Here is an 18,755-nt window from a genome sequence, read left to right as displayed (position 1 = left end):
AACAACAAACAAACCGTTTAACAACTTCTACACACGGATGCTGAAGGCATAAATTGCACTATTTTATACAAAAAGCGTTTATTGACAATCATAACATTGAGAGCAAAGAAATGTAATATAATGGAGTCTTCTAAATGTCATTCGTTTTGGAATGGTCGTTTTCCCGTGTTTGTGCTGTAGTGAAGTGCACGTGACCGCAAGATGTGCACGATCTGATGTCCTCGTGTTGGTGTTGTTCCCACATCATCATAATTAAGGTTGCTCCAGATTCAACATTGCAAGTGACCAATCGCATTGTGGGACAACTGGGAGTTCTTGATGTTGATGTAGTGCACCACCTGTTAAATTGCTGCTCAGTATTCTGATGCTTTGCAAAAACTGCTTTTATATGGCTACATAATCCTTAAAATCCCAAGTGCTTTATTTTGGGAAATAAATGCCTGCGATCTCCCAAAATAAAATCTTATATGCTGTTTTGCAACAACGGCAAGCTGCACAAGATGTTTATATTTTCAGTCACCATTCTACTTTGAGTAAATTTAAAGTTGCAGTTATTAGACGTTGGGAAGCAGAAGAAACAATATAAGAATACTATGTTGGGAAAGAAGACAACAGCTGTTGTATCATGCCACTCTAACCCGTGCAGTCAAACTGAGTAGCTGCAATAACGGAGACAGGAAGGAGATTGGCTTGAGGTCCAGTTATTGTATGAGTAACCTTGACGGTGGGACTGTGGGAAAACATCCCGAGTATGACAATTTAGGACAAAATATCCAAACATAACGTTGTTCAGCCAGTCCATAAAACTTGAACCTAACATTATGAAAGGAAACAAGGAAGGCAAGAATGAGCTTAATGTTATTATTATTATTATTAGTAGTAGTAGTAGTAGTGTTGTGCATACGCCTTTTGCACGTCCGTCTTGTGTTCACACCAGCTTCACGGTTTGTTTATAAATGCCACTGATATTCTCACAAGGGAGGTGTGGCTAACGTAGTATTTAAACTCATCCCTTTGTCAGTTTGGATCTCACTTTCAGTGGGTAATCAGAGTTCAAAATGTTCGTGCTTTGGGCGCTACGATTTGGTAAGTTATTCGACATCATTTGCCGAAATCGGTTTTGATGCGTTATATGGTTTTTGTGCGCGCGTGTGTGTTTTAATTGAATAATAATGCTTTGTGCTAATTTTTCAGCTTGGGTGATTTTTGCTTGTGGTAAGTAGGGTTAAGGTTTATTTATTTGCACAACACTGCATGATACATATTTGATATTATTATTTTTTATTATTTTTTTCTTGATTTTGTTCAAAAAAGAACATTATAAATGTTCTTTTTTGAACAACCAGAAACGACCAGAAACAGACGGTTATTCCTTAGGTGCGAAAACGTGTTATGTATGTCGATTCGGCAATTTACAGTAGTGCTGGTGAAAAATCACAGCTGGTAGCGTGACTGTGGGCGGTAGACGGATTCTCATTTCCCAGATCACCAAGGACTTTTGTTTTACCATTATAGGCTCCATTGTCGCAGTAGTCCATGTGTAACTCTCATCATGTAGAAAAAAATGTTGACAAATGAACTTGTTTTAGCCTTAACTAAGAAGCGACTCACGTGACTGTGCTTGTTGACAAACTCTGCAGGAGGAACCAGCGCAGCCTCCAGAAACAACTGTTATCGGTGAGTCCTCCTCACTCACTGTCTGTACTATTTGTGTTTTGTAGTTCAATCACTTGACCCATCTTTACAGGTTAAGCTCTGCATTAGAAGCCATGTTTCACACAAGAACAGACGGGGAGACGTAATGGTTATGTAGACTGTAGCAATGCGGTGTTTTAAAGATGACACTATTATGATTTACATATCAGAATGTACCGAAAATTGAGAGGAAAAAACTGGAAGGGCACAATCCATTTTGTTTTTAAACTTAAATCATGGGACCAGAACTGATCCTGTGTCTGTCACAAAAGTGCAAACATTGCGAAAGCTATAAGCGCATGAACCAAACAACCTCACAAAAACTTTAAATGTAAGCACAGAACGTCGGAAGCATCTTCTAGAGTCTCACTTTGAAATATTATATGTTCTACAGCAAAAGCTGTATTTACTGTTATTTATGTTATCTTTTATTTTTAGAAAAGACTGTAATGGGACATGGTATGACATCCAAGAGGCTACTTGCTGTGAAAACAAACTTTACCCTGGTGCAAGTCTCTCTTGTTGTGGAAATGAGCCTTACAATCCGGAAACAGCCACTTGTTGTAAAGTACAGCATGAGCACGACATCATAGGTAATGCATTTGTAAACTAAAATTGTAGTGGTGACATTAACTGTGCAAGAAACTGAATGTGATGGAAAAAATAATGCTTTAATAGAAATTACAGACAGGCAATAACATTTTACACATTACTGTTTACATGAACAGACATCACATGTTCAGCAGTTACACTGTGGTTCTGGTATCCGTGTCTTGTTTTTACAGCCAGTGTTGACCAGGGTCTGAATGAAAAGGTATCCAAGTGCTGTGACCTGAAGGCGTACAACCCAGTCAATGAAATGTGTTGTCAGTCAACCATCACAGCAAAACCTGGACCAATGGCTGAATGTTGTGGTAAAGGTGAGCAATGCTGGACAAACTAGTGAAAAACATCACACCAAACATACAGCATACAATTAAAACATAACATTACATCTAAACCATCACAAGATCTCAGGTGTCTGTGAATTTTTAACAATCTGATTTGCTTGAGTGTTAAACACTGAGGCTTAGCTAGTCAGGCTCCTTATTTCAGTAAGGTGTAACAATTTTATTTTAGATTCCTCAAAGCAGCTTATTTTGTTTTTTTGCTTTATTTTTGTGAATTCTTGAGTTTGTTTTTTTCATTGTTTTTCTAGTGTTTAAATTTTGGATTCTCTTTTAATTTTAATGTTTGTTCTAAACATTTTGAGTTGTGTCTGAGTTGTAGCCACTGTTTAGCATTTATGTAGTTTTAGATTTCTCTCTACATTTCATTTTTCTAATACTGAGTTTGATTTCTTGTATTGTGTTTCTTTGACGTACTTTGATGTACTTTCTTTAAGTACAACACATCATCCAATAGTACGATGTGTTGTACTTAGGTAGTTAGTTGCCTTTTCTCATATCGTTAGCTTCATAGCATAATTGCCTAAGTCATTTGACTAAGTCAATGACTTAGGCACTTATGCTATGAAGCTAACGATATGTCAAAGGCAAATGTAAAAAAAAGAATTATTTGACGTGCTTGAAACTTTCAGTTGGGTTGTGCCAAAGTAAATAGTGTTATATACAGTAAACAGTCCTTTACAGCTACTGGTACAATCCAATCCAAGAACCACTTAACTAAAGAGAAACAAAGGAAACAACAAAACTGAGATTTTTGATTCCAGATGACATGTCTTTGTGAGAAACAAAGATGTTTAACAAATGGTGATGCTGAGTACAAGCATCATTGTTTTCAGTAGGACTATCAGCAAAATAAAGACTAAGTTATGGTTGAGTATGATTTTTTTTAAAAAAACATGTTTTTCCCCACAGAGGTTTTTGATAAGGATAAGCAGTTGTGTTGTGGTCCAACTGATAACAGGATAATTTTGGTGAGGAATTCTAGCCACCACCGGTGCTGTGGCCACAACCAGTATGACACCAAGACTCAGTGCTGCTGTACAAATAAGGAAAACATTCTGGAGATACAACCTAAAGATTCAGACTGCTGCATGGAGGACTCTCCAGCAGGTAAGCTCACGTAACTGCACATCACAACTATTTACATTTCAACTCTTAACACTGCAAACCACAACACAATAAAATATAGATTCAAATATGCAAAGCAAAACAAAAAAGTGAACACACAGACCATTTAGAAATACTAAGTGCCTCAACTTTGAGAAGCTGATCCATTTTTTTCTGTCAGTAATTATCTGTCCTGTTTTGGAGAAGATACTCTCAGAGGGGACTGTTGCCATAATGCACAGTCTCTGTGTCCAGATTTTGCGTGTTTTCTTGGTGTAACTCATTTTCTTTACTATACTTTTCAAATTTGATGATGTTGACTCTTGTTGTTGCCCACACCTCTCTTTTCTCTCTCCATCCTGCTCTGTTTGTGTGCTACTGCTGCTGCAAGTGCTGCAAACACAAGGCAGAAACACACATTGACAAATCACGTGTTGTGTGAAGCGAAAAAAAGTGAGAGAGGGTGAAAGAAAAAAATAGAAACATGGCTACCAATAGGGAGCCAGCTTTCCTTTCTTTAAAAAAACTATAATTGATTGAGTGATAACACTTTAATTATTCAGAGGGGAATTGTTTTACATGCTCTGGTGCCATCATGTGCACCCCTTCTGACCATACATAGAGTACACAAACATAACATTGGGAAGACAGGTCAGAGAGGTATGAAAAAAACACAATACATGAGAAAAGAGGAGGAGAAAAAAGAACTTCTCCCAGACTGAGCTCCAAGGGGAGAGCAGTTTAAGAACAGAAAAAAACACCTCAGCACAGAAAGCACCTAAATCTTCAGGTCTTACGACATAAAATCACATGACTTGCAAGGGGGGTGGCGAGGTTAGGTATTAACCCATGTAGACAGCACGGTGGGAGTAAAGTACTCTCTCAAGTAGAACACAAGTTCTACTTGAGAGAGAGTGTCATTTGACCTGGTTAAGCAAAAGTCAACAGTGTCCAGCTGATGCATGTGACCTTAAAGGATAGGAGCAGATAGTCAAAACACAGTTATGTCATCAATGAAGATTGTTGTTCTGGCCAGTCTTGGCCTTGGGTAGCCACATGTAGGAGATAGTTGTTTGGGTTTGAACGAACAACTGCATTCCAATTTCCAAGTTGGTCTGAATGTCCATCACTGGTCATCAGGTCTCTCAATTCCCATTGCAGAGCCATGAGCTTCTCCAAGATCTTATCAATATTGCGTTCAATAAAGACAGTCTGAGTACTCACTCATCTTCAATCGTGTCGGCCAGCCTTGTGGGGTTTTGAACAACTGTAACTACTTTCTTTGTTCTATGATAAAACAGGTCCAAGCCAGCTCCAATCAGCCAGAACTCTGTTATCATTGTTCCAAACACTAGACAAGGACATAGAAGCCAAACAGGAAAGATAAGGGAGGGAGAGGGAAATAGGATGCATCCGCTTCCGCCAAGAGCAGTAATAGATGATTATCAATATGACAACAGCTAACAACAATGTTGCTTATGCTAAACAGTAACAAATTTTGTATTTTCTATTTTCCTTTGATCATCTCTTATCTTCACGAAGTCCAAAACTAATCATACAGTAGTTAAAGGAAGGTTGTGTAAATTACTGTAGCTGATGCCTGTATGTTGACTTTCTCTTTGTCTCTGCAGTTCTTCCATGTGGAAATATAACCTTCAACAAACATACGCAACTATGCTGTCAGTTAAATGTTGTTCACAAATCTCCACAGAAGTACAAATGTTGTGATAAAAGTAAGTCGAGCTAATTATAGAATAAGCATTCCACTTAAACACAAGAACAGTATTTTAAAGCTATACTGCATGATAAAAAGGTAAACCCAGTGGTAGCATAACATGAACTTAGCTACGATTACGATACACTGTATGTGTTTCAGTTTTTAAGATCTGGATCTTTTCCACAGGGGCATATGATGTGGAAAAGGAGCTGTGTTGTGGCCCAAGTAATAACAAAATAATTCTAATGAGGAATTCCGGTAATCACCAGTGCTGTGGTCACAACCATTATGACACTGACACTCAGTGTTGCTTTTTGAATAAGGAGGGTGTTCTTGAGATTCAACCTAAGGATCCATCTGGCTGTAAGTCAGCTTTATGTGAAAGTCAGAACTTGCCAAAGACAAATTCTTACAGATATTAGAAATCTATTTTTAAAAAGTGTTTACTTTTAGTAGTTTAAAAGTTTTATACCTAACTTTATATTTAATTTAATTGCAATTCAAAATCTTGTAAAAAAAACAACAATGTCAAGATTACACTTTGTTCCATCTGGCACCATTTTATAAACCAAATCCTATTATTTGTTTTATTTATTTGTTTATTTTCAGTCAAAAGCCTTTATCCTTTATGTCCACAGGTGTGAGAGAAAAGGTAAGAAATACACTCCAATAAATGTAGGGTTCTTATTCTCTTTGTATTCATTCATACAGTGATCAGTAAAGAAACATTTTGGTCCTTTATTTGCCAATATGGGTGCATTAAAACATCCTTTTTATTTCTTTTTTTTTTTTTGTCAGACAGTTGAGCGCCAGTCTAAGTGGTAAGTTGACTAAAGGTTTTACTCTTAATATAACTTTATTCAAATGTCACAACATTCAGATTTCGTGGAAGTCAAAGTCCAAAGTGGTCCCAGTGGTAGGAACATTAGGAACTGTAATCCAAATACTGGAAGACTGGCTCAAGCAGATTCCAGGGACAACATCTGCAGTGTCATTGTTGTGCTGTATGAAAAGCAGAGGCAGGACACAATGCAGGACTCAGAGACAAAGGAATTAACTGAAGGAGGCAGCTTAATTCACTGTAACAAAATGCTTAAAAGTACAAGTATACAAAACTCAAAAACCAAGAGCTGGGGACTGAAACTAGGAACTCAAAACTAGGGATAAAAAAGGGAACACGCAGGCAAATGCAGCAAACTGGGACGACGCAGCAATGAGCAGAGGGAGACTGAGGACTTAAATGCACAGGATAACAAGGGGATGGGCAACAGGTGGAAAAAATCAGACATAACAAGACAAGGGAATTAAAACTGAACACAATGCACTTGAGACATGGACTATCAAAATAAAACAGGAAACACAACACAGAGACAGAGAGCGAGGGACAGCAAGAGAGCGAGGACAGTGAGAGAGCAAGGGAGACATGACAGGCCGGGGAGAACACAGACGAGACCAAGACAACGAGAACATGAACTAAATAACTAACTAAAACTAAATAAACAAGTAACTAATAACTATCAATACAAATGATTAAACCAGGAAGCACAAGGAAACTGAAAATGCCAAATAAAGACAAAAAAAACATAGATCATCACAATAATAACAAGTTGATGTGGACTGTTTGTGTTTATTTTTGTCTTTGTACATCCACAGCACTGAACCAAAAACACATCTCTGTGGGTCGTTATGTTACAATCCAAAGGAACGTCGCTGCTGTGAGAGAAATCAAGAATCTCACTGGTTCTGTGCCTCAGGTAACACCGTCTCCATGTTTGTTTGTTTTGATATGTGGTTGCCTTATCTGTCAGTTACCATCTCATGGGACTTACCCATCACTCTGTGATGCCAGCACGGCTTCCAGCAAAGCAGTTAGCTCAGTTTTTTTTATCTTGTGTGAAAGAGAAAAACATCTTTCAAAGAAACACTTTCAAACTAAATATCTTAAATCTGAAGTAACACTATGGCAGAATAGCACATTAAGAAACTGAGATATTGTACTTATTTTTGATGGATTTTTGCTAATTTGGAAGTCAAAAATCTCAAATGCAATTCCTTCTGGGAAAGGAACATCTGTACCTCTGTACTTCTTTTTTTGTATTTTTGATTTTGAATTGCACTTTGTATTTTCTGAATGTTCTCAAGTCAATTCAGGTCTCTTCTACAGAGTCATGCTGTTATAAGCAATCATTTTACATCGTCTAACTTGCAGAACTGGCAGAAGTTCCTCCAAATCCTCTATTTATGTCAAAGCATTAATAGGAATTTCATGGTACAAGTAACTCAAGTCCTGCGCACTACTGAGAAGTGAATGGCTTGATGTTTTTTTGTTGGCATGTAGTAAAATGGGTGCATTTAAGCTGTCATCTTAAGAAAAAGACTGCTATAAGCCTGCCAAGAAAGTGTCCTTCCTACCAAAATTTACCAGAGAAACATTTTTTAGGAATTACCTTTACACAAAAAGAGCAGAAACAAGTTGTGTTAAATTCTAATCTTAGGTGTGTGAATACGTTTTTTGTTTACTATACTTTCTTGGGAATAAAGAACCAAAAGGACAAAAGCTGTTTTTGTCCGACTTTAGTCCCCCAGGTTGCTGAAATACATAAAACAGTGAACAATGTTTCTTCATACAAACTGAAAGATTTAGTACTTCGCAAAATTATGTCTTATATTTAATGACAGTGAAGAATGTCACGTCATACTTGCAGACAGTGAAGTACTATCTGTCTTCCATCAGGAAAGATGGAATGATGCGTAAAAGAAAAGCAATGCAATGACGTCTGAAAAAGGTTGTAAACAAGCCTGCATGTATTGAAGTGCTTTTATTTTCACTCTATGGATACAGACATCTAAATGTTTAGTAGCAACCTGTTTTAATGTAACATGTCTGTAGTGCCAATGTTGTCATTATGTGCAGCATTAGTGTAGGGCTGAAATGTGTCATAAAAAATCTCCTGGCATTTTGGCCCACATGACAACCGTAACTTATCACATATCTTCTTCCATCATCCTATAAATCATTAAGCTTTGTAATAAAAAATAAATAAATAAAATAAAAATGGTAGAGCAGTGTTTCCCAATCTTTTGGAACCATGGCACATATTTCACATGAGTAAAATCACACAGCACACCACCATTGATCATTTTTCCCGGCACACCATGCATAGCAGAATTGGCTCGGTTTGTCCCCAGTATACCTTTTTTGCTTTCTTCAGACCACTACTCATACTAGGGCATTCATCTGGGTCAGAATTTTCTCCAGGATCCAGGTCAGATTGACTACTTATTCTTTTCAATATTTATTGCTTTTACACACTGAGTTGTCTCACTCAGCATGATTATTATGTAATTTCTCCTTGGTCTTCTTCTGTTTTACTGGCAGTTGGCAACCTATTTAATTAGAGGAGGTAGTTGTACTTCCCTCTAGTGGTAGATAATGTAATTGTTCTGCCCATTACTCGCACCGTTCACTTACAGTACTAATCAGGTGGAACCACATAATCTTCCACGGTACACCTGATCATTTCTCACAGCACACCTATGAGCAGCAGGTGGGTAGAAAACACTAGTTTAGCTTGTGTTTGAGCATTTTGTCCTTGGGATTAACCAGAGTGTCTGGCTGGGTTCGAAGTGCGCTGAGATGTCATGCTGGTAGGGCAAACTCCTTACGACACCAACTGACTGTAACCTACAATCCAGTTTTGAGATTCCTTCCCAGGGGCCTTGACGCCCACTCACATCTTCACTCAGTCAGTTAACCTCAATAGGTCACATGATGGTTTCACCTGAAACCTCTGCTAATAATGACTCACATCCTTTTTCACAACTTGGCCCATTTGATGAGGTATGGGATCAATAGTGGGTCAATGACTCTCTTAAGGGACAAATCCCACTACGGTTTAAGTATTTGGGACTCTCAGTCTCCACCATTTGTTTTGGACTGAAGAAGCTTGTCAGATACGAGGTGAAGCAAAGAAGTCTGGTCATTTTGTTTTTCCAGGCTCCTTAGATTACCAGGATGACCTGGATGATTGAGACCTACGCTGACATTCTTTGATAAATCCTTTAAAAACTATAATGAGATTTGAGAATAATTAAAGAATAATCATTAGAGGCACTAAAAAGATTACTGACGTAACAATAAACTTCAAACAGCAGCTTGTTTGTTTTAAAAAAAACTGCCTGGAGCTCTGAATGGGTTCATGAACTTTGCAGTACCCCTGTAACTTGTTATGTCAAGTTACAGGGGCAGTTGTTGAACCAGAAAGTCAGCCAACTTTTAGTTTCTGCTTACGAGATGTTTTCCACTCTCTCCACTTTCCCACTGTTTCTCTTTCACTCTGATTTTCGCACATTTGGCTTCACATGCTTCAGTTTTTTTGTGGTTGGTAATTCCTCCACATCTGTCTAATGTTTTGCCTTTCGGAGTTTTTCCCAGACGTTAAGGGTTTTAAAAGTGAATATGGGTTAAGCCCACACTAGGGTCTTTCCCTTCCTCTGAGGAGATTACATCACCTCTTGCTTACGTTTCGCAAGATATAAAACATCCAACTCTTGCTGGTAAAAACAAAGCATGATTTGGCATTTTAGCATTTTTAACATGTGGATAAGCAATACATGGCAGAGGAGAGGGAAGGAAGATCAGATTGTTGATTGCTTCACAGACATGACTGAGCTGAAATCTCAATTTTATCATCAGTACAGTGCAAAGGATGGGAAAATAAGCAGGCTCTTACTTGTGAATATGAAAGAGGGTATTGTATTAGAAAATGCAGCTACAAGTAAACATGCTGAATGTGAACATGTATAATTTGTTCTCTCTCAGACCCTTTGAGTCATCTTTTGTGGACATTATTCATCTCAACATGTTTACTCTGCACTCACTCATCTTTCCACCCTTCTGACCATCACACCTCTCTATTTAGGTCAAAGGAAGACACCACCCACTGTGTACAACCCCCATACACAAGTCTGTTGTGATGGATGTGTATCAGGAAAGAAGCCTTGGATAGATCAAGTAATGTTTTCATTGTTCATTTTTTTTTTCAACCCTGATCAACTAGATGAATTTTTCATTTCAGTGCAAGTCAACAATGTCTGTGGCAAAATCAACCCACTCTTTCCTTATGAAGCCAGAAGACCAAAGCACTGTTCCTTAAAAAAGAGAGAGAAAAATGTATTAAGGCCATACTAGTGAGATTTTGACTAAGTAAATGTTAGCACATACATTACAGTATTAAATTCAGTTAAAATAACTTAAAATGTATAGAGCTAACAACAGGGTCCCAGTCATTCCAGAAATGCAAGTTCTTTGTATGCACCTTCCACGAGAAAGCATGGAGCTCCACCCCGCTCCTTTTATAAAGTAACTGGGTGTTTTTAATGTGGTGCGTAAAAGTCATCTAAAGGCATACTTACCACTGCTGCAAAAGGATACCAAGTCTGGTAAGACTAAAACAAGACACATTATGAAATTAGATGTACTTACAGTTTTTTACAGACGCTAGGACACATTTCTCAATACTTAGGTCACTTTTGCAAAACTCCTCACACAGTGAGCACAACAGAAGTCTATGTGGGCTAAACTGAGGATCAGTTATCATTGTTTTGGCACAAAATGCATTCAATGACTACATCTCTCAAATTTCATGAATTATTTTCTCACTCAGACACAACAACTGCCAAAAATCTTTGTACGTACAGGACATTTTGCATGTGCTTACATACTGTTTTCAAAACTGTTAAACTTATGGCCAAAACAATAACACAATGCAAAACTTAAAAAGACAGCAAAATCCAACAGCAATATTTTAGTGAAACATATTTTAAATCTAAAAATGCAGTTTAACCAGCCACAGCTTATTCTCATTGTAGATGAACATCTACACAGGTGTTACTCCTTCAATTTTTCAACTCCTTCAATTCTGGCATGCCAGAAGATTCTTTCCTAGGTGTATTGCCCTAGATGACATAAGATGTGATGTGGATGAGAACCTGTGGCCAAATGGAGGAGACCGAGTAGATTAGCATTACTATTGTATGTGTATCAGTGGATGGTGTGTATACAAATTCTTGTATTTTGGGATTACTTAGTGCAAAAAAATAAAAATACATAAACAAATATTAACGAATTCTGCATGATGTCTGATTCATTCCAGTAACATATATTGAAATTATAAACAGAGATGTGTCCTTGTTTTACACAAGAAAACACTGTGTAATGCTACATGTTGTTAGTGTTTTTTAGGTCATTGTTTTGTGGGTGACAAAGTGTGTTTGTCGGCTGTCAACCTTTGCTAGTGTTCTGGAAGAATGAGGTTATTTGAGACCTGAATAAAGTTTTTTGGTAGTTGTAGTGCATTTTGAATGTGAAATGAACTGCTTTGCCAAGCTGAAGGTCAGTTAGGAGAATTGTGTGAAGAGTTTTGCAAAAGTGACCTAAGTATTGGGAAATGTGTCCTAGCGGCTGTAAAAAACTGTAATGTAAAATTGTAACCCTTTTTCTTTGCTTTTAATATTACTGATTTTCAATTTTTCATCTTTTTATTTTCCAAAACTAATACATTTTTGTGTTCACCTATGTGCAATAAAATTTTAACGTTACAGAGACAGGTTGTGTCACAACGCTGCAATGTTACTGTATTATCTCTGATTCTTCCAGTGCTGTGGAGAGACGCCGTATGGCTCGGCACAACGTGGAGTTCTGTGTTGTAATAAGACCTTGTACGAGGGCAGAGACGATGGAGAGGAATGTTCGGAGATAGGTATTCCTTACAACCCTGCTAAAGGGACCATGTGTTGTTCTCACTTTCATGGCAGCCCAGGACAACACTGCTGTGGGACTGAAATTTACCAGCCTGATGTTGAGATTTGCTGCAATGGACACAGGTGATTGTGTGTGTGTGTGTGTGCGTGTGTGTGTGTGCTTCACATGGATTATTAAAGAATTTCTTCTTTCTGAGTCTCTGACAGTATTTGGCACAATTTGAGATCAAATTTATTGTGGAAAACTGTCTGTTTGCTTGCCACCATTCCAGTAATTTATCTATTTAGAAGAACTAAAATATTTAGGAATTTAATTTATTGTACCATTCAATATTTTGTATTGATAAATGGGTTGGAAACCGTTGTAATGTTATCAGAGTTATCACCCAAATCAGCAGCTATTTATATCTGGGTTTTAGTTCTTCATTTATGTTCAGTTTTGTATCAGTTGAACTGGTTGAGTCTTGGCTGCTCTCATAAGTTCGTTTCTACTTGTAGTAGCTGTGAAAGTGTGGTTGAGAATGGCTCTGGGTATAAATGCATTCTGTGTAGATCCTGACGGAGTGCTGAAACTGCAGCTCCAATATTTTTCTTTCACTGTGTAAACCCTGTGCTGAAGAAATGAAGATAATACCTTTCAGGCTGAAATCTATCAATATAGATAATGGCTCATATAACTCAGGCTCCAATAAGCTTACATTTTTCATCTCACTCTCCATATTTGATATTAATTGATACCTCTGTTTTCCAACCAGACATCCCAGACTGAGAAACATCCACTGCTGTGGGGTCAAAGCCTACAACATTAAAGACCCACAGATGAAGTGCTGTGCAGGAACACTGTACAATCTGACATCATTAGATGAGCATGGGGGGGATGCGCAGTGCTGTGGATCCATTCTGCAAAAGCCACAGGTAGAGTCAATGATATTGATGGCGTCAACAAAGTATTTTGTATTTCCTACCACTGCTTCACCCCCTTTAAACAGGCTTCTGCCTGTTGTAGGCACGAAACATGATTTAAAGTTACTTTTGGCTACAGTGGTTAGCATAACTGATGCTAACTTTTAATGCTAGATTTTTTTGTGAAGGAACATGAAGCGTATTTTTTGAAGAAAATTAATTGATATAGGTCTGGGGAAAAACTTAAGAAAGCAGCAGCTCCCTCCCACTACGCCATTGAAAGTACTGTTTAGTAATGAATGTTATACAACTGGAAATCTTCTAAATAGCAAAGTTGAATATCGGGGTTGCACCCATAAAAAGCTTGCCAAATTTTCTCTGCTAATGTTACAATGTTTTTGTAACAAAGAGCTGATAAAATATTACAATGTTTTTGTAACAAAGAGCTGATAACTGAGGATGTAGCAAGATTATTGGCTTAACATGTAATGTGGCCTGACTGAATTAACACAATGCCTCAGTGACCGCAAACAATTATGTTTTTATTAACAATAACACATAATATCTTTTCAAAACCAGGAGATTTGCTGCTCAGGTGAGGACAAAGAGGTGCTTTACACTGTCAAGACAGGATTTGGATGCTGTGGTCACCTCTATTACAACACCACTTTGTGGTCGTGCTGCGCTGGGAGGCTTACATTAATCAATGAATCAGAACAGGATCAGAGAAAGATGATTAATGGTCAGTCGCATACATTTAGATGTCCTCTCACAAAGTAGAACTTCATTTTGTGTCATTTTAACATGATGGCACAGCCCAGATTCTGCATTTTACCAATAATATGTCTATACACTTTTTTTTTCAGAATACCGACATTTCTCTGTGAATAATCTGAACAAAACTTCTCTTTGCAATAAAGGTATGAAATATATACACATATTGGAATGCGATTGAAAAATAATGTGTATTTGTAATGCAATGTTCTGCATCTCTGTTTAGTGCGCATTGGGATTGTGGAAAGTGTGTCTCTGCATAGCATTGTTTTCAAGAGCATGCTAAAAGTCCATGGGAAGAAGGCCAAAGTCAAAGCTTTGTCTTTGCCGTACACCCTGAAAATAGTTGATCACTGCAGCTCCCCTAAACTGATTCCTGGGAAGATCTATATCTTTAACAACGTTAATATTTTCACTGATTTCAATCATCAATCTGTTCTTCAATCACTGCATTTCATTTTTTCCAACTGTTCACCTTAGACCAGTAATCACATTCTAGTTACAACTGTATTCTTACTTGTGTTACAAAGGTCATCTCCTTGAAGACAGATTAGAAGAAGAGAAAATCATTAAAAGTGCCATATGGGCATTTCTTTCATTTTAGTGCATTGAAGGACAAGAACGTGCAAGTACAAACTACTTCGAGCTTGGAAGTAACATGCACATTGATCCCAGCCAAGCAGCTAGAGTCCTCATTCTGTTTATTTGGGACTGTAGTCTAACTAGTGTGATGGTACACCTAAGGTCATGTTAGAGTAATGCAAAAAAAGATAAGATGAATAAAAATTATTTATTTATAAAACTATTTAAAATGTAAAGTAATTAAGGAAGTAATAACTACTTCAAAATCACCAAGAAATGTCAAACTTTAATTACTTTAGTTACAATTATGTCTTTACTTGTGTTACTTTTAAAAAAAACAATGAGCAATGTGTAATTTCTTACTGTTTATGGGAACCATCCCATCTTTATGTAACAGTACAACATTCAACCTTACAGACCCACACAACAAAAAAAGAAGATATAAACGTGATCATCTTTAGGTATAGCCACAATTACCAGCAAAGTTAGTGGAAAAACAGCTCAAAATTTTCAAATAGCCAGTTCAGTAGAGTTCTCTGGAATTGACACAGTCATCTTAAGCAGCGGTCCCCAACCTTTTTATGCCCGACAATATTTTCATGGACGGACCTTTAACACACGTGAAAAGACCCAGGAAAACCGAGTTAACGAGCAAAACGATAACAAAATAACGCTGAAAACTGATAAAAACCCTGAAAACCATACATTTCATACCTGAGCCTCTACTCTCGCAGCCTGGTACCAAACGACTCACGGACCGGTACCGGTCCGAGGCCCGGGGGTTGGGGACCACTGATCTTAAGCACTGCTCAGGGTCTTAGGGTCCTTTTTCAGGTTCTTGACAAGAATTGAATCCTGTTTGCAGCAATGGATAGATGCTTCTCACAGTGAAATCAATGTATTGCACTAATCTCAATTGCTCAATGTTGTACACCACTGTATTTTTTGTGTTTCTGCAAGGTGAGCCCACTTAATTGTTGCATTGTTGCATACATGAAAAAGCTAAAACTGTTTTTTTAAGTCAAACCCACACTATTGAATGTATGCATGTATTATAAATCATATGTTTTATTTTACTAGCTAAAGCTAGAGAACAATAAGCACTTACTTCTGAATGCCATAGATGTTATAAGAATTGCTATTTCTTCTTAACTACCCAACTGTGTTCACCTTTGTGTAAGCTGTAGTTACTTTTTAACGAGAATGTGATTTACGTAATGTGATTAAAGATAGAGTACTGTAACTGGCAGATGCAGAGTGGGTACTATGGATGAGCCCCAGGGGTCCAGGCTCACCCAATAAAGTTACAGTGCCTCCTGAGCTGAATTGTATGCTATACTGTAACTAAGTTACACTAATTCACACAATTTGGTGATTAAAAAAAACGCCAAACAAACCTTGGACCCATCCAGGTCAAACTTTGGGAAGTGCCTTTCTCTTTGAAACAAAAAAAAAAAAAAAAAAAGAAGAAAGATTCGTCAGGTTGTGAAGCTAGTTTTAAATCATGACCCTATTCAAAGGTTTCGAAATAAATGGAAATCTGTTCAAGATATTTACTTAGGTTTATTGAGCCACTTCTGCACTTCTGTCTCTTTTCCTCTGCAATATAAGACAGATGCATTTTTTTTAAATATTTCTCTGTGAATGTTTGGTGCTATGCATGTATTTATATTTAATTTTTCTATAGAATAGTAATGTGACTTGTGTTGAATGACTCCTGTCAAAGTTGGTTGTTCTTCCAGTTCATATGGTCTGCAATTGACCCAGGGTAAAGGTTTGCCATTTTTGTACTGTATATTGCTTTATTAGAAGTTGCTGACATCTGTCATTTTTTGAGTTGATTTATTAAAGAAAACAATATTGTACTCATAAATGCACATTTATTATTGTCTAATTCTGTCTTCCAACAAACCGATGTAGTTCAAGGGCTTAAAATGAATCCATTAAAATACATAAGACTGGGGCCAGTTTTTTGCACCACCATCTTAAATACCGTAGCCAAGATTAATATTGCCAATCCATCTAACTACGATTTATGTATGTGGCTATGTACTGGTCACATGTGGACAACAGAACTCACTGACATTTGCATACTATGGAGACAAAGTTTAAGACTTGAATTAGGAGAAGTAAGAAAGCAGAATTAAGTTGAAGGCAATCTACTAGTAATTGGCGGAACCACAAAGAGGAACACAACATAGATTTTCCAAAGAAGGTTTGACTGTTGTACTAAATTTTGTATATATTTAAGTTTATTTAAACCACTTTCTAATGCATTGAACTATAATCTTGAAGGCAGAGTGATCAAACGGTATTGAATGTCAAAATTATTCTATACATGTGTAGCCCTGTCTGAAATTATTCAGGCTTACAGGGTAAAGAAAAAAAAGTCTACTGTTATAAAAAATGGTTAAAATATAAATAGTTGATAAAATGTTTAAAATCATATGCTTTGGTACAAATGTATTTCATTTACAGTTAAGAGTCCAATAAATAAAAGGGTTTCATGATTTAGAGTTCATTTTCTGTGCAGAATCAATATGTTGGGGTGTAACCTAAGATTATTTACCCATCTAATGTCAGTTACCTCAATGTTGTATTGTCATTGGTTGTTGTGCTGACGAGCCAGTCAATGTCACTCTTCTATGTTATGGGGGCGGGACGAGTGGTAATGTTTGTGTGAATCTGTGGGAGCGGACACAGAAGCTAAGTCCGAAGAGAGAGATGTCGTAAGGCAAACGTGGTGTGGATTTTGCATCTAAGTGTATCATTGAGGTCGACTACCCGTGGTCCTGATATTACTTATTTGTGATCTGCAAGAGGTAAATGAGACTGTGTGCCTTGACATTTGTACTGTAACTATTCGTTATAGTGATATAATATCGTGATATGTGATGCTAACTAGCGGCTTGCTAATTAGTGCAGCTTACCGCGTTATGTGCTGTGATGCCATGCTGTATGTTTAGCTCTGTGATTTTCAGTCAAAGCATGCTAATGCTAAATCGTTATGTGATAGCATTTGGTATTGTAGCTCACGTGTTTTAATATGTTTAGAAGCCAAGGGACGCTCTGAAAGGAGAGGGAGAGAGAGGTGTCTACCCAGATGGACCCTGCTGTTTTCTCACCCCTGGCTGTTTTCTCACCCCTGGCTGTTTTCTCACCCCTGGCTGTCTTCACTACTGGTGAACTAACTGCCCATTTCTGATTGCCCCACTAACAAACTCATTGGACTCGTGAGTACTAACTGGAACTAAAGTGCACGTATTTTGTTTTATGGCTCAGTTTGAGTGAAGCGGCCATCAGTTTTAGGCCTCACCGCACCCGAACTTCGAATCAGGCCTGCAACAAGCACCGTGCTACAGGTGTAGTGTGGACAGGTTAAAGTGTGTGTGTGTGTGTGTGCCCACTGTTACAAATTTGGTTTAAATTGAGTAAGTGTGTAGTTTTAATCAAAGTTATTATCAAAGGTTGAAATTCATCCATTTTAAAGGTGTGAGCTGTTGTAACTGAAATAACAGTTGGCACCTAAGAAAGAGGTATTTTGTGTTGATAATCTTTTATTTATAATCCATGTAGTCACATTTACAGTATTTTTGTTTGTTTATTTGAATTCAATTCATTTTATAAAAGTAACTGTTTATTTTATTCATTTCTTTTTGTCTAAATAAATACCCGGTGAGGGATAAATTTGTGTAAAATACAGTTGTGGTGGTCCTTATTAGTTAAATTAGAGGGTATCAGGTAGAGCTGGGCGATATATCGAGTTTTTAAAAAATATCGATATATTTTTATACGAGATATAAGATGTGACAATATCCTTTATATCGATATAGTCTATGTTACGTTATAATTATACTTGTGGAGCCGCAAGTTTGCCTCTCTTTCGTCCACTTTAGTCTTTACGCAACGTTACTCGGCCTCGCCTCTCCTTCACTGAACACAACTCCCCCTCCTCCCCCATCGCTTCACCTGCAGGAAGCGACAAGATGGACACGGCAAATCTCCGTTAACGAGTTACTGCGCATCGCCCCGTGTGTGGGGCTGGACGACGTCAACGTGTTAGCTAGCTAACCGCGCTAACGAGCTAACGACGCTAACGCCGACTAAAATCCTTTCATTTTCTCAAAAGTTGACAGCGCGCCTTATGTATGAATTCTGGTTGTGCTTGATGGCCGCGAACCGATTTTATGTGGAACACGGCGCTCAGCAATCTGTCAAAAAATGCTTTAGTACGACTTTGATAAGCTACGGAGCTGCACCGCTTGATG

At 37.6% G+C, this 18,755-nt stretch overlaps 1 protein-coding gene across 1 annotated transcript; it reads left to right on the top strand.

Moving 5' to 3' along the window:
* Window positions 1-1,039: 1,039 nt before the first annotated feature.
* On the top strand, window positions 1,040-18,187 carry LOC146694068 (uncharacterized). Its single transcript, XM_085478688.1, has 18 exons — window positions 1,040-1,086; window positions 1,195-1,215; window positions 1,641-1,677; window positions 2,134-2,288; window positions 2,481-2,615; window positions 3,555-3,752; window positions 5,381-5,482; window positions 5,653-5,871; window positions 6,105-6,118; window positions 6,265-6,287; window positions 7,120-7,220; window positions 10,389-10,480; window positions 12,125-12,351; window positions 12,984-13,143; window positions 13,711-13,873; window positions 13,998-14,051; window positions 14,132-17,309; window positions 17,542-18,187. Exons 1-17 carry the CDS (start codon window positions 1,059-1,061, stop codon window positions 14,383-14,385), a joined length of 1,983 nt encoding a protein of 660 aa, XP_085334814.1. The 5' UTR covers window positions 1,040-1,058; the 3' UTR covers window positions 14,386-17,309; window positions 17,542-18,187.
* Window positions 18,188-18,755: the final 568 nt, after the last annotated feature.

This window comes from Copadichromis virginalis, linkage group LG14 (genome assembly GCF_057382275.1).
Source record: "Copadichromis virginalis isolate Kocher_CV1m ecotype Utaka linkage group LG14, C_Virginalis_male_GT1.1, whole genome shotgun sequence".
NCBI classification, from domain to species: domain Eukaryota; kingdom Metazoa; phylum Chordata; class Actinopteri; order Cichliformes; family Cichlidae; genus Copadichromis; species Copadichromis virginalis.
The sequence above is the reverse complement of the archived record's forward strand: the minus strand, read 5'-3'. Positions and strand labels throughout refer to the sequence as shown.

Excerpts from the sequence above, each read along its gene's own strand:
- LOC146694068 (XM_085478688.1), top strand. The coding sequence starts at position 1,059 with ATGTTCGTGCTTTGGGCGCTACGATTTG. Across the intron at positions 1,216-1,640 it reads TTGGGTGATTTTTGCTTGTG|GAGGAACCAGCGCAGCCTCC; the intron begins GTAAGTAGGGTT and ends CAAACTCTGCAG. Across the intron at positions 13,874-13,997 it reads TCAGAGAAAGATGATTAATG|AATACCGACATTTCTCTGTG; the intron begins GTCAGTCGCATA and ends TTTTTTTTTCAG.